The sequence below is a fragment of the Panulirus ornatus genome, chromosome 20 (genome assembly GCF_036320965.1).
Source record: "Panulirus ornatus isolate Po-2019 chromosome 20, ASM3632096v1, whole genome shotgun sequence".
Taxonomy (NCBI): Eukaryota; Metazoa; Arthropoda; class Malacostraca; order Decapoda; family Palinuridae; genus Panulirus; species Panulirus ornatus.
Window position 1 is genome coordinate 9314827 of NC_092243.1, and position 14967 is coordinate 9329793.

Genomic DNA, 14967 nt, shown 5'->3' on the forward strand with positions numbered 1-14967 from the left:
CCTGTAATTCAAAGCGTCTATCCTTTCCCCTGTAATTCAAAGCGTCTATCCTTTCCCCTGTAATTCAAAGTGTCTATCCTTTCCCCTGTAATTCAAAGCGTCTATCCTTTCCCTGTAATTCAGTCCTCTTCAATCTGGCACGCTCTACGTTGCCTTCTTCTGAGCCACTTCTTGATCAGCTCTTCCTGCCTCTGTAGGTGCGGTCACCGAACTTGAGAGGCGATATGGAGAACTTGCATAGTGTTTCCTCATCCATGTCCTGGAAAGTCTGTTTCGATATTTGCCCGCAGACAGCCTGTCTTCCTTAGCTATTCTCTGAATGCAGGACTCTGGCATCTGGACAGGGGCGATGTCGACTTAGAGAGTCCTTCTCTTATATAGAGTCCTGAAGCTTCCTTTCGTCCTTGATGATCGTGTTAAGGGCTTCTTTCACGTTGTCCCATTCTCATTGCCTTACAGTAGTATCAGACTGACTTTCGAATATGTTTATGTCGCCTTTGTAAGCTGCCGCAGTCCTCTTCGCTCTACACTTGCCTCGCGCCTTTAGCATCACCTGCTAACACGCTCAGGCAGGAATCCAGACGTCCAGGGAAGTCATTTACATATAGATCAAGAAGAGTGACGGTCCCAGAACATACCCCTTGTGGTACTCCAGTGGTCACCTCAACCCATCTTGGTGAAGGCTCCTCCGACATGCGTCGTCCTTCGTTCCCTCCCATTGAGATGATCCTCCTCTGTCTGTCGAGGGAGTTTAACCCACATATTCCTGCCTGGTGATCCAGCTTCCCGGTCAGCCTCCCATGCTGGAGAGCGGCAAATGCTTTTTTTGGACAGTCCAAATACAAACAGTTCACCCAGGTTTACCTTCCGTCTAAGACAGAGTTCACTCTCTCGTAGAAATATTAACAGAGGGTTTTTTTTTACATATGAATTCCTTTCCCTAAATCCGTACTGTTTCTCGCTTAGTAAATTTCTGTGTGTGTGTGTGTGTGTGTGTGTGTGTGTGTGTGTGTGTGTGTGTGTGTGTGTGTTTAGGTTTTACAAGTTTGCTTTGCGGGACTGTGTCTGTACTTTTGCACGTGTGTGTGCTGTTATATTTGTTTGTTTGTGCTCTTCTCTGTATGAGTGTGGAGAATTGTGTTTGCTTGCATATGTATGCAATTACCAATTTGTACAGCACGAGAGAGAGAGAGAGTTTTGCACTCTGGGATTGCTGTGTGTATGTGAGTGTGTGTGTATATATATATGTTTGTGTGTGCGTGTGTGCGTGTGTGTGTGTGTATGTGTGTGTGTGTGTGTGTGTGTGTGGTGTGTGTGGGTGTGGGTGTGTGTGGGTGTGGGTGTGGGTGTAATTACCCATTTGTAATTACCTGTTTGTACCGTAAGGGGAGGGAGCACTATTAAATACTTATTTGTGCCTTATTAGGAGAAAGTTTTACACTCGCATTACCCCGTATCTTTATGCTGAATATATATATACCATGTCTTAGCCTCATATATTTATGTATATATATATTAATATATACCCCAGCTGAATATATATATACCGTGTCTTAGCCTCATATACATACATTGATATATATATACCCCCAGCTTACGCCATGTACCCTTTTATCGACCAAGCCCAGAGTGCGCACGCGCACGTATGCGTGTGTGTGTGTGTGTGTGTGTGTGTGTGTGTGTGTGTGTGTGTGGCTCTGAGTTGCTATAAGTGCGTAAAGGACGAGTTATGTTCTGCCGCTCTTCCTCATTAACTCAAAAAACTCACTCAAGGTGAGTGCACTGTGAGTGCATCGTGACACCCTCCATCAATCAGTCAATGAAGGACGTCGGGCTGGCCATCTGTATTGATTGTGATAATTAGAATAATTTCTTTTACCGCGTACCTTTGTGGCGTATCCATCTATGCGTAATGATAAAGGGGCGTTTTTTGTGGACCCCTTCAGCTTGAGGCTACGCCGAGAGTGGGGGAGAGAGAGAGAGAGAGAGAGAGAGAGAGAGAGAGAGAGAGAGAGAGAGAGAGAGAGAGAGAGAGAAGAGAGAGAGAGAGAAGAGTCACCTTCGGCAAAGCTGTTTCGTCAAGGACTTCGCATTCCAAAGGAGTCCATCCTTTCCCTGCTACAGATTGCAGCGCGGCCTTGGAGAGCAGGACTGCCCGCCCCCCTGAAGAAGGGGGTTCCTGTGGTTATATGATGATGATTACAAAGAAAACGCGACCTCGTGTCCCAAATTGTGAGAGATGGTTTTGATTTGTGGAGGAGGCCAAGTGGTGGATTCAGTGATCCCATGTGTGTCTTACCGTAAGTAGGGGGTTGTGGCGTGGATGTGGTGGTGGTGGAGGTGACGGTGTGGTAGTGTGGTGGCGGGGGAGGGGCCGAGTCACAGCACTCACGGTCGGGTAACTCGCTCCCTAACCCTAACCCGGTGAGGACCCCCAACACCCCAACCACCAGCACAGACAACCTCATGTTGCTCCTCTTTTTGCTGCCGCTGGTACTCCTCCTGCTGCTGCTGCTGCTGCTGCTGTTGCCACTGCTGCTCCTCCTGCTTCTGTTGCCACTACTCCCGCTGCTGCTGCGCACCCTAGACGTCACAAATGCCATCTTTATTGTCTTTTCTTTCTTGTTTTTTGTTTTCGTTCGAGATTCTCTGTTCACTCCTTAAACGGGTAGACGTGACTGGTAACGTTCACAACGCACAGTCGTTTGCCGGACTTGGAAGGGAGCATGATCACCACCTCTTTGAGCGTCCTCCCGTGTTGGGGTCACAAGACGATCAGACCCTCCTCCTCCTCCTCCACTGGATCCCCATCAGAGGTGGAGTACCTCAAAGCCTTATGGGTCCTTGTCGTATATGATCCCACGGGGATCCGTCACTTACCGGCGAACTGTTGCCCATAAGTTATGAAAAAAAAAAAAGGAAAGAGGAAAAAGAAGAAATAGTTGCTGTGGTTGCGGACGTGTTCGTGAAGTGAGGTGAAGAATCCGACTCCGAAACACTTTACACTGAACACACTTATGATGCCATGTTTCCGAAGCTGTTTTGCACTCAACAGACCCGACTCTTTCTTCTGAGTCAGACGGGAGGAACGGTAGGTCGTCGTTGCATCAACCTCAACCTCCTCCTCCTTCTCCTCCTCGTCCTCCTCCTGGGGTGGGTGTGTATATCACTCAACGCTCTTCACGACTTGACCTCCTTTTCATCAAGTAATCTTTAAGACATGTGTGAGCGGTTGCGTCACTAGGTCAGCAAAGGTACATCACTCTCGCTCGCCTCTTTAAATCCTCAGAACGTACACCCTATACAAGTTCCCGTAACACTTTTGGGCCACCCGCCTCGCCTCCCACCCTCTACCCCTTCACAACGAAAAAAAAATTTCAGCTTGAGAAAGTTTGAGAGTTGTCCTCATTCTCTCTCTCTCTCTCTCTCTCTCTCTCTCTCTCTCTCCATATGTATATACAGTGAAGAACTCTTTTGTTTTTTGTTCCTGTGTTTGCTTTTTTTTTTTTTGTTTCTGTTTTCAGGAGCACCAGGGACTGGATCTCGGTCCTGTGTGTGTTTCTCTGCAGCAGGGTGCTTCAAGACGTATGAGAAGGCATTCTAACTCTTTAATGAGATGCTGAAGGTAAAATTATCATGGGTGGAATGTGATTAGGGTAAGACGTGGAAGGGGTTGAGGAGGGAACCCGAGTCTTGAGCTATTAGTCGAATGTAAATGACATTCACACTTGAATTAGTATAATTAGCAATTATACTCTCATCGGAAACTTGACAAATTTCATGAAAGATATCAGTGTTGTTGTTTTTTTTTGTTTTTTTTCTACCGTCGATATTTTTCAGTGGTTAGAAGAAACGACACACAAACTTTTTTTTTTTTTTTTATATATCACTTTTGGTGGAAGGAGGGCCAGGGAGATGGTGTCATAAGCTCGAACCCCGAACCCTTAGTGACTGCCGAGGTAACACACGTGGCGCTGCGAAGTATCGACTCCAGGTATTCGCTCCAGCCACACCATCGGTCCCCAGGGGACACGAGCCACTGGTCAACTTGGGTTTGCTGGGATATCCCTCTGCGGCCAGCGAACGCCCTCTCCCCTCCACGTCTGAACGGTGACTGGCTGGTCCAGAGGCGGCCCCACCCGACTCAACCTGTCGTACTCCTCCTCACACCTGCGTCCAGGGGGCGTGGTGGGCAGCGGGCGGGCCAGGGGTGTGGCACCGGTTGACGGGGGAGAGGGAGCGAGCGAGAGAGAGAGAGAGAGAGAGAGAGTAAGAGAAAGAGACGTTGCTGTTGGGGAACGGCGAGAGAGAGAGAGAGAGAGAGAGAGAGAGAGAGAGAGAGAGAGAGAGAGAGAGAGAGAGAGAGAGAGAGACGGCATTAGGGTGGGTATAGCTGAAGTGCCGGAGAGAAGAGAGGGAGTTGCAGTTTGGGTTTTGGAGTGTAGCGAATATCGGCCCGTAGGTTTGGAGGGCGGTTTTTGGAGGCAGTGGGAAATATGGGAGGAAGTAAGAGGAGTGAGCGGAGTCAGACGGAGGCGGTGAAGGGGAGGGGCGCGTGATGGGGTGGGAGTCGTGTGACAAGGGAGAACGATGGGTGTGGCGATGACACGGAGGGACGGAGCTCAGGGAGAGAGGGGGTTGTGCCCACTAGGGTGAGGGATGGGTCCGACAGGGTAAGGTGATGCGGTCCGACAGGGTAAGGTGATGGGGTCCTACAGGGTAAGGTGATGGGATCCGACAGGGTAAGGGGATGGGGTCCGACAGGGTAAGGGGATGGGGTCCGACATGGTAAAGGGATGGGGTCCGACAGGGTAAAAACTCTGGTGTTCGACAGTGTTAGGGATGGAAGGGGCTGGATCCCACAGGGTAAAGAGATGGAATCCGACAGAGTAAGGGGATAAGGTCCGACAGGGTAATGGATGGGGTCCAACGGGGTGCGACGATATGAGGATCGGCAGGGGACGATTTCCCGGGGCGCCCTGAGAGGCAAGGTACGAAGCCCCTGATCGTCTTTTGGCTACTGGGAGGACCAGGGGAGTCTCCTACGTAGTGCCTGAGTGAGACTGTCCCGTACAGGCAGGCGGCTCAGGGGGGTGCAGGAGGAGGAGGAGGAGGAGGAGGAGCGATCACAGGAAGCTGAGTGAAGAACAAAGGCACATGAGAAATGAGAGGGAATTGAATGCACTGGAAGCAACGGAGTGGAGAAATCTGACACAGCTACTCACTTGGAGGTGAACGAGTGGAAGCGAGTGAACGGAGGAGGGAGGAATTTGGACGAGTGGAAGGAATTGAGTGACTTGAAGCAGATGAAGAAGTTGAGGGAAGCGATTACATGCAGGCACTCGGCGAAATCAAGCTTGGTGGGGTGTAAGAAGACGCGCAAATAAACGAAACCGGAGTAATTGGAGTGAAGAGGGAATGCTGACCGAGTGGTGACGCAGTGAATAAGGAGGAGAAGGAGTGAGTAAATGGCGTTGAGGAGGCCTACTGAACGCTCACATCCCAGGAAATACAATGAGCATAGTGTATAGTTCCATGTTCGCACGGCCTGTATACATGACCCGTTCACAACCCATGCCATTGATTTGGGATCGTCCATTCGCCTAATCCGATCATCGTACTTATAATGACCTTAATCCAGACAGACCCTTGGGTTCGCTTGGGAATCGAACCAACGTCCTCACACTCACAAGTAGAGCTGAAGTTCACTCTACCTTGCCATTATGTAGAGATACGGTGGGTCTTGTTGAACCCGGCGGTATGATCCTCTGGCTCGACGGTTCAGTTCTTAAATACGTATTGAACTGATCATTTAGGGTCAGGTGGAAGGCCAGGCCATCGTACTTAAGGGTCGTGCCGTCGTGCTCAAGGGTCGCACCGTCGTGCTCAAGGGTCGCACCGTCGTGCTCAAGGGTCGCACCGTCGTGCTCAAGGGTCGCACCGTTGCTTTCAAGGTTTTTAACCAATAACAAAGAGAGGCATTCGTGTGACTGCAGACATGAAAATAAATAGATACAAACCGTAAAAAAAAAAGCCATGTAAACTTTTCGTAAAAAAAAAAGAAATGGAAATGTTAGATTACGAACGAGTACAGAACTTAGCTGTATATATGTACAGAGAAAGTCCCTCTCCACACCAGGGGAGGAGGAGGAGGAAGGAGGAGAAGGGGGGAGGATGTGAGTCTGTTGAGACAAGCAAGTCTGTGTCCAGTGGAGATAAGTCACAGAGCCGACCTACACAGAGGGGCTGATTGTTGTCAAGCGAGAGGACGCATGCACTGACTGTGTGACTAGTGACTGTGCTTGTGCGCTAGAAATCCCTTCTGTGGCTTGACTGCCTTCACACATATCAAACAGGCTCGTAGGGAAGTGCCACCACAATGAGAATATCTGTGAACCTTAAGATAGAAAACTGGTTATCAACCATTCATCCAACACGACCATCTTCAAACGTACGAATACGCCGTCTACGTAGTATGACGACCTCTGTGTATGCGTAGGAGGACTATGACGAACGTGAATCATCCTCGTCAAAGATATTAGGTGTAGTATACATCACCCGGCTTGACACGTGTGTGTATTCCCTACACACGCTGGCGTCTTATGAACCACGGCCATTATCTCTGGCGAGGCGTCTGGGAACGTACCTGGGTAACAGATGCATTGTGTGAGTTACAAATTAGATATTGACATGCGAGATCAGGGTTCTGGGCTGTGGGGGAGGATTACCTTCTTACAAAGGCTGGAGGTGCGTGGGGTTGGCCGTATTAGCTTTTTGTCGTTCCTGCATAATGTAGCTCTGGAGATGAATTACATATGGATTATTCTTCTTTTTTTTTTTCTTAGATTAATTTTTTTTCCTGATATTGTAACCAGGAAAAGAGTAATTTTCGATACATATATGTATATATATATACACACGCACACACACACTAACACACACACACTCTAACACAAACACACACACACACACTAACACACACACACACTGCTCTCTCTCTCTCTCTCTCTCTCTCTCTCTCTCTCTCTCTTGTGATCGCCGTTTCTCTTGTCATCAAGGTAGCGCTAGGAACAGACGGAAAAAAGAAAGTCTTCACCCGTTCACATTCATTCTCCAGCTGCCATGTGTAAAGCACGGATACCACAGCTCCCTGTGCACATCCAGACCCCACAGACCTTTCCATGGTTTACCCCGGACGTTTTACATGCCCTGGTTCAGTCCATTAACAGCACGTCGACCCTTGTATACCACATCGTTCCAATTCACTCTATTCCTTGCACGCCACACACACACACACACACACACACACACACACACATATATATATATGTATATATATATATATATATATATATATATATATATATATATATATATATATATATATATATGGATGATGTATTATGAAAGTGACAAAATTTCTGCCTTGCCCAGCGCTGCAGGTGTCACTAAATTACTTGAGATTGTGCCGTCAGCCTTGGTCCACCTCACACCACTGGCGCTGCCTCTTGCCCGCTGCCTTCCTCCTTCTTAGCCTCATTACCTCCTCCTCCTCCTCCTAATCCTCTTTCTCCTCCTCCTCACAATCATCCTCCCCTGCAGCTGCGCCTCACCCTCATTCTCCACCTCATTGATTAGCACCTTCCCTCTCGTTGTCCACTACCTCACTTCCTTCTTATCATATCATTCATTTCCTTCTCCTCCTTGTACACACACACACACTCCTCTTTTCTCACTGTCTACTCCCTTTCTGTTCTCGTTTTCCTCATTTCTCCTTTATCTCTCTCTCTCTCTCTCTCTGTGCCTTCGTTGATCCACGCCTTTCTCCAACTCCCTTATCATCCCACCCTGCGTCTGTTTGTTTACATACTGTGGCAGGGTGAGCCGTCACACCGCACGAGATCCACACGCACGAGCCGCCTACCCTTCCCTCCCTCCCTCTAAGCCATCGCTTCCCTCCCTCACCCCTCCCACCGTAAATACGTATAAGAGGAACACACAACTCCCTCCTCCCCTCCCACACACACACACACACACACACACACACGTGGGTCGTGTGTGTGAGTGTGTGTGTGTGTGTGTGTGTGTGTGTGTTGTGTGTGTGTGTGTGTGTGTGTGTGTGGACATGAAATCCCGTTACACTGGCCTAGCAACCGCTGTGCTGGGATCGGCCTGTCCTCAGTATTATCGTCACGCACAGGGCGCGCTCTCCCAGGCCGCGCCGGAATCACGAATTTCGTTGTAAACTGTATTCATAACACAGATTCTCCCTCACCCCCCCCACACACACTCTCCGTCAGTTTGCGAAATGTAAATCTGACGTTGTTTTTTGTCTTTTTTGTTCTGTTATAACGGAAGTGTCGCCACTGCCGCTCGTGTAATGGTCATAAATGATTATAATTTGTATTTTTTTTTCCCTTCAGTCGAGGTTGATTATACTTTGATATGGCCGTATATGGCGATATACTCTTTCCTGTAGTTAAAAAAAGAGGAGTTGAATAGATGATAAAAGGCGATATAGAAGTGCGTATATATATATATATATATATATATATATATACACGAACAAAGTGCATAGGAACCCGCACCTTCATGGAGGTTTGTATGATATGTATATATATATATATATATATATATATATATATATATATATATATATATATATATATATATATATATATATATATATATACATATATATATATATATATATATATATATATATATATATATATATATATATATATATATATCAGTGTACTAGTCTGGTCTGGGTCAGGATGAAGAAATTACCGTCCAGACGGGCGGAGGGAGGGGAGGAGGAAGGGGAGGATGGTCGTGTTACACGCCCTGGGGAGAGGGGTCCATCTCACCATTAATCTGGTTAGTATGGGATCCCCTTACCCCAGCCTGGGACCAGATGGGATCTCTCTGGCGTATTCGAGGATCAGATGGGATCCTTCCTCTACTATATTCTGGGACCAGGTGGGGTCCCTTGTGTATATAGCCAGGGACCCGATGGGATCCTTAGTATATGTCTCTTGGGACCAGATGGGTTTCCCCCTGTACATCCTGGGACTACATGGGATCTTTCATGTATGACCATATCTGGTGTCCCCCCACATCCCCACACACCCCCACCCCAATCCTCCGTCACCCTAGGACCAGAAAATGGGTGTGTGTGTTTGTTTGTGTGTGTGTGTGTGTGTGTGTGTGTGTGTGTGTGTGTGTGTGTGTGTGTGTGTGTGTAATTACCATATGTGTATTACAGGGAGAGTCTTACGCTCATATTGCCTCGTCTCTTAAAACTTGTGTATATTTAACATCTCTTTTACGCCTATGTCCGTATGTATGCACACACACACACACACACACACACACACACACACACACACACACACACACACACACACACACATATATATATATATATATATATATATATATATATATATATATATATATATATATATATATATATATATATATATATATATATATATATTATCCCTGGGGATAGGGGATTAAGAATACTTCCCACGTATTCCCTGCGTGTCGTAGAAGGCGACTAAAAGGGGAGGGAGCGGGGGGCTGGAAATCCTCCCCTCTCGTTTTTTTTTTTAAATTTTCCAAAAGAAGGAACAGAGGGGGCCAGTTGAGGATATTCCAAAAAAGGCCCAGTCCTCTGTTCTTAGCGCTACCTCGCTAACGCGGGAAATGGCGAATAGTTTAAAAGAAAAGAAAAGATATATATATATATATATATATGGGTGTTACCGGGCTCCGCCTACAGAAGGTTACAATGCAAGTGAAATGTCATATGATTTTAGCAAGGATGTATCATTTGAGAATACACTCTCGTCGAAGACCTTATCACTCCCAAGGAGTCTACATTTCCCTGCGGCTGAGAGTAGCGCAATGAGCGCTGCTGACAGACAGTTCCCTTCTCTCCCTTTCTCTTACTCTCTTCTTTTCATTCTGTCTTTCCTCTTTCTTTCCCAAACATTTTGGCTCTTCGAAAGCAATTCATTTTGTTTGCTTTTTCAATCCGGGAGAATTTTCTCATTAGATGAACAATGGATTTTCATGCCGTGAAAAGACAAAAAAAAAAAAAAGTAGGAATAATACATAGCTTCATTAGCAAATAGATGTCAGTAATTAGTGTGCTCTGTGACACGTTAATTGGTGTCAACGTTTGACTCATGACTGGACAAAAAAAAAAGTTATTTCAATAATTTCTTTTTTTTTTGGGGGGGGGGGGGGGGTGGTTACCCTTAGGCGTACATAGGCCTTTTTTTTTTAATCGTGCTAAATGAATAGGCTTTGTGTCGATGATGTGCGATTTCACATCATGTAATTCTGGTTGTAGTTGTGTGTGTGTGTGTGTGTGTGTGTGTGTGTGTGTGTGTGTGTGTGTGTGTGCTTCAACTCCTCCCCCGTCCCGTAGGTATTCTCTGATAGATATGATGATCATGGTGAGGTGGTACGGGTCACAGGCGTCACACGGGTGGGGGTGAGGAAGGAACATGGAAGTGATGAGAGAGAGGAAAAGGATTTGTGTTGAATACGTATCATCTTGAAATGCCGAAGGATCCCGGAGGGTTTCATCTTACGTTGAACTGTGAGTGGTTAGGATTAGATGGATAGATAGATGGATAAATGGAGAAATGGATAGATAGATAGATGGATAGATAGATATAGATAGATAGATAGATAGATAGATTAATACATACATACATACATACATACATACATACATACATACATACATACATAGGTACATAGATGCATAGGTAGATGGAAAGAGATAGATCGATCGATAGATAGAAAGATAGATAGATAGATAGATAGATGGAGAGAAAGACTGATAGATACCATACCTAGCCTTCCTGTCCCAGGACGCCTTACGGTGGGACTCCTGCAGTGCATAGAAAGTTAGCGGGACCAAAGGCCGAGTGGTAATGTCGTGTGTGTGTGTGTGTGTGTGTGTGCAGGGCAACTGAGGTTTATGATGCGTGTCTTCAGTATGGACGTTGCATATTGGGACTTGTGGGTGTTGTGTTGTGATGAATCGATGTTTGTCATGTTTGAAGAGATGGGTGGCGTCCAGATACGAGAAAGTGTAGCTTGTATATGCCTCGGGGTCGTAGTCTTATATGGGTATATTAAAGTGGTGCTGTAGTGGAAATATTTCTCTCTCGATGTAGAGGTTTGTGGTGATTTCTGTCGTCAAACAACTGTTGATTATCATGAGTCCTCTGAATACTTATATGTCAAGATTAACGTCACTATGGAGTACATGTTACTAGATATAGCAAAATTATTAACGTCACTATATAGTACTTGTAACCAGATATAGCAAAATTATTAACGTCACTATGGAATACATGTTACTAGATATAGCCAAATTATTAACGTCACTATGGAGTACATGTTACTAAATATAGCCAAATTTAACCCAAAGAGATTTATGGTTGTGTGAAAAGCAAGTGAATCTTAACCCAGTGAACTGGCCCATCAGTTTTAGAAGGTTAGTGTCTTGGTTGAAGACACTGAGGCTGTGACTACCATCTTGTTTCATTGTCTTCTATAGCAATGTTTACTACTGAAGACACCGCCATGTTCAAGATCAAGTGCCATGGCTAGTAGAGGAGAACATTTGTCCAACAGATTGACAGACATAGTCAAGATATCACGTCAGTACTGTACTGAATGACTCGTCCCCTTCTTCTTCCCCGATAAGTTGTATGTAGTCCCGGCTGCTACTACGGCTTCTTCTATCCTCTATCCTGGTATTTTTTCCTTCATTTACCACCTGAACCTTGACACCTCTCACTTCCCAGCTCTCTGGTCCATCTTTCGAGGTTCCTCGATACAGCTATTATGCCCGTCCTTAACCCACAGTAAGGGGGGGTACCAGGCCAACAATTATGCCACTCCTCGTCAGTCACTCTGGCGGCGCCGCCACCTGCACCTCAGTCCAGTCCCACATAGAAGCCGGATGAAAGTCGTGGCTATACCCTCTCACCTCTCACGCCCTTGCAACGCCATCAACTGAGGCCTTGCCCATTTTTTGAGGGATCTAGACATAACGACCGCTCCTCCAGCCAGTTACCACCCGATACGCTGGCGATTCCGTACGGCCATAAATCATTCCCCATCTCACACCACGTGACCTTCCTACACTACGCTCCTGTCACTCACTACTACCCACCGTCTCTTCTTCCTCACCCCTTCCGCCTTCTGTCCAACCGTCCTCCTTTCCATCCCTGTTCCTCTCGTTCTCTCCCAACGCACCACCATCACTCCCTCATATTTCTGCACCTCTCCAGTGCCTCCCACAAGGCCATCTGAATCTGGGTTCGCTCCTCCACCTATTCGATCTCCACCACCCACTCCGCTCCTCAGCTGACGCGGTGATCCACTGGGCTTCCTGTCCACCCTCACCACTCGTGAGTCCACCTCGTATTTCACGCACCCTAGAGGCCTCTCTGTCCCATCACGTGGGTAGGAAGGTGTGCTTACCGCCAATATCCCATGTCACAAAAAAAAAAAAAACGTACATGGTGTCCTACACCATTGCCACGGGTGTTACCACCCTGACTGACCATGGCTGATGTAATTCGTCTTTCAGGCCTCCGCCTTTCCGTGGCCTAGAGTGTTTAATCTACTCGGCAACCACGCTCTGTGCTACCAGGCGTACGAAAGCAAATACACCATCACTACAGAAGATTATACACTGGTAGTTAGTGCTGGTGGTCAGTCAAGAGTGCCATGGGGCACCATAAGCCACGGCTTCGGTAAAAACCCTCTAATCAAGACATTAAACGACACTGTTAGGCTGCACGACTGCCAAAGGTTACCACGACCACACTCTCTGTCCTGTAGGCCAGGGGAAAGGCCAATAGAATTCTTACATTCTATATCTAAAATCAACAGAGGGAATAGTATGGTGGCATACACCCGCTAGCACTAACTAAAGCATCGTAATGCACAGGTGTCAAAGAGGCATTAGTGAAAAAATATGCACTTAAACCAATGAATGCCACGTGTAGAATTCAAGACAGACGGGGGTCACCGCACAGAAGTAAACTTGCTCTTAACTCACAATATAGAAATGATGAGCAAGGGAAAAGAGGTGGAGAAGATGCCTTTAGGACTAAGTCCAACTGAAAACAAGCGCTGCTCTGTAGATCCCCTGCTGCACAGTATGATAATGACCAGCGGTTCTGCTGGGTCTCTGGTGTCACAGGTTCACTTCAGGTCAGGGAGTATCACCTTGTTACGCACCTTCATATTCAGTATACCCTTTAGTCACTACACTGATATCTTTCGGTATATCTAGTATGTCTTCATTTCGAAATCATCTCCGTCATCTCATTCTCATCCTCACTACACCCATGCCACCATCGCACGCTTCACGACTCCCTCGTCTTCACCAGGGCCCAGCTCCCTCTCCTCCTCTTCACAACACCTTACACATCTCCAGTACACCCTGCAAAACCTTCAGATTCATTGTGCTCCCTACCTTCGCTTCTCTCTCACCTTCAGTTAGGACTAGTAGCGCCATCTCACCCCTCATTGTCAGAACTTTCCACTTTTCAATATTCCCTTTAGTGGATCGTCCTCCCACGCATTCAGTCTTCACTATTCCTAACACGCATTCAGTCTTCACTATTCCCACATTAGTTTACCCTTACCTTCACTACTCCCTCATCTTTAGTGTGCCTGATATATTCACACCACCTTCCCTTTCAGTTCCCCTTTCCCTTTAAGTGGACCCTTATCTTCAAGCACTCCCTTATCTTCACTATTTCCTCATTTTCAAGCACTTCCTTATCTTCACTATACCTTCATTTATAAGCATTCCCTTATCTTCACTATCTCTTCATTTTCAAGCACTCCCTTATCTTCACTATCCCCTCATTTTCAGGCACTCCCTTATCTTCACTATCCCCTCATTTTCAAGCACTCTCTTACCTTCACTATCTCCTTATTTTCAAGCACTCCCTTATCTTCACTATCCCCTCATTTTCAGGGACTCTCTTATCTTCACTATCCCTTCATTTTCAAGCACTCCCTTATCTTCAATATCCCGTCATTTTTAAGCACTCTTATCTTCACTATCTCCTTATTTTTAAGCACTCCCTTATCTTCACTATCACTTCATTTTCAGGCACTCCCGTATCTTCACTATACCCTCATTTTCAAGCACTCCCTTATCTTCACTATTCCCTCATTTTTAGGCACTCCCTTATCTTCACTATCCCCTCATTTTCAAGCACTCCCTTATCTTCACTATACCCTCATTTTCAAGCATTCCCTTGTCTTCACTATCCCCTCATTTTCAAGCACTCCCTTATCTTCACTATGCCTTCATTTTCAAGCACTCTCTTATCTTCACTATACCTTCATTTACAAGCACTCCCTTATCTTCACTATCCCCTCATTTTCAAGCACTCCCTTATCTTCACCATGCCTTCATTTTCAAGGACTCTCTTATCTTCACTATGCCTTCATTTTCAAGCAGCACTCCCTTATCTTCACTATCCCCTCATTTTCAAGCACTCCTTTATCTTCACTATGCTTTCATTTTCAAGCACTCCCATATCTTCACTATCGTCTCATTTTCAAGCACTCCCTTCCACAAACTTTTCTCTTGTATATCCTCCATAAACTTATCTGCTCTTTATCTTCTTCCAACATATCTTCTCAGCCTCTACACATAGAAGATCCTTAGCACACACACTATTTAGAAGCATATCACATCTACTTCCTATACGAAGATATATATTTCTTAAACATCAAATCTACACCTTCTACAAATATATCTACACTATATCCTATGAAATCATCTTTAAAGCATATCACATTTACTCCCTATACGAAGATATGTATTCCTTTCTTAAGAATCTAATCTGCACCTTCTACAAATATATCTACACTATGTCCTCTAAAGTCATCTTT

At 46.0% G+C, this 14967-nt stretch overlaps 1 protein-coding gene across 2 annotated transcripts in view; it reads right to left on the reverse strand.

Moving 5' to 3' along the window:
- The window catches only part of LOC139755908 (uncharacterized), a 274125-nt gene extending 269907 nt beyond the window's left edge, over positions 1–4218 (reverse strand). The window contains exon 1 of one of the 2 annotated variants that reach the window (XM_071674639.1): positions 2300–4218. In XM_071674639.1, the coding sequence (XP_071530740.1) occupies positions 2300–2603 (304 nt within the window). In that variant the 5' untranslated portion in view covers positions 2604–4218. The remainder of the gene's footprint in view (positions 1–2299) is intronic. The other variant, XM_071674638.1, reaches the window with a different exon arrangement.
- Positions 4219–14967: the final 10749 nt, after the last annotated feature.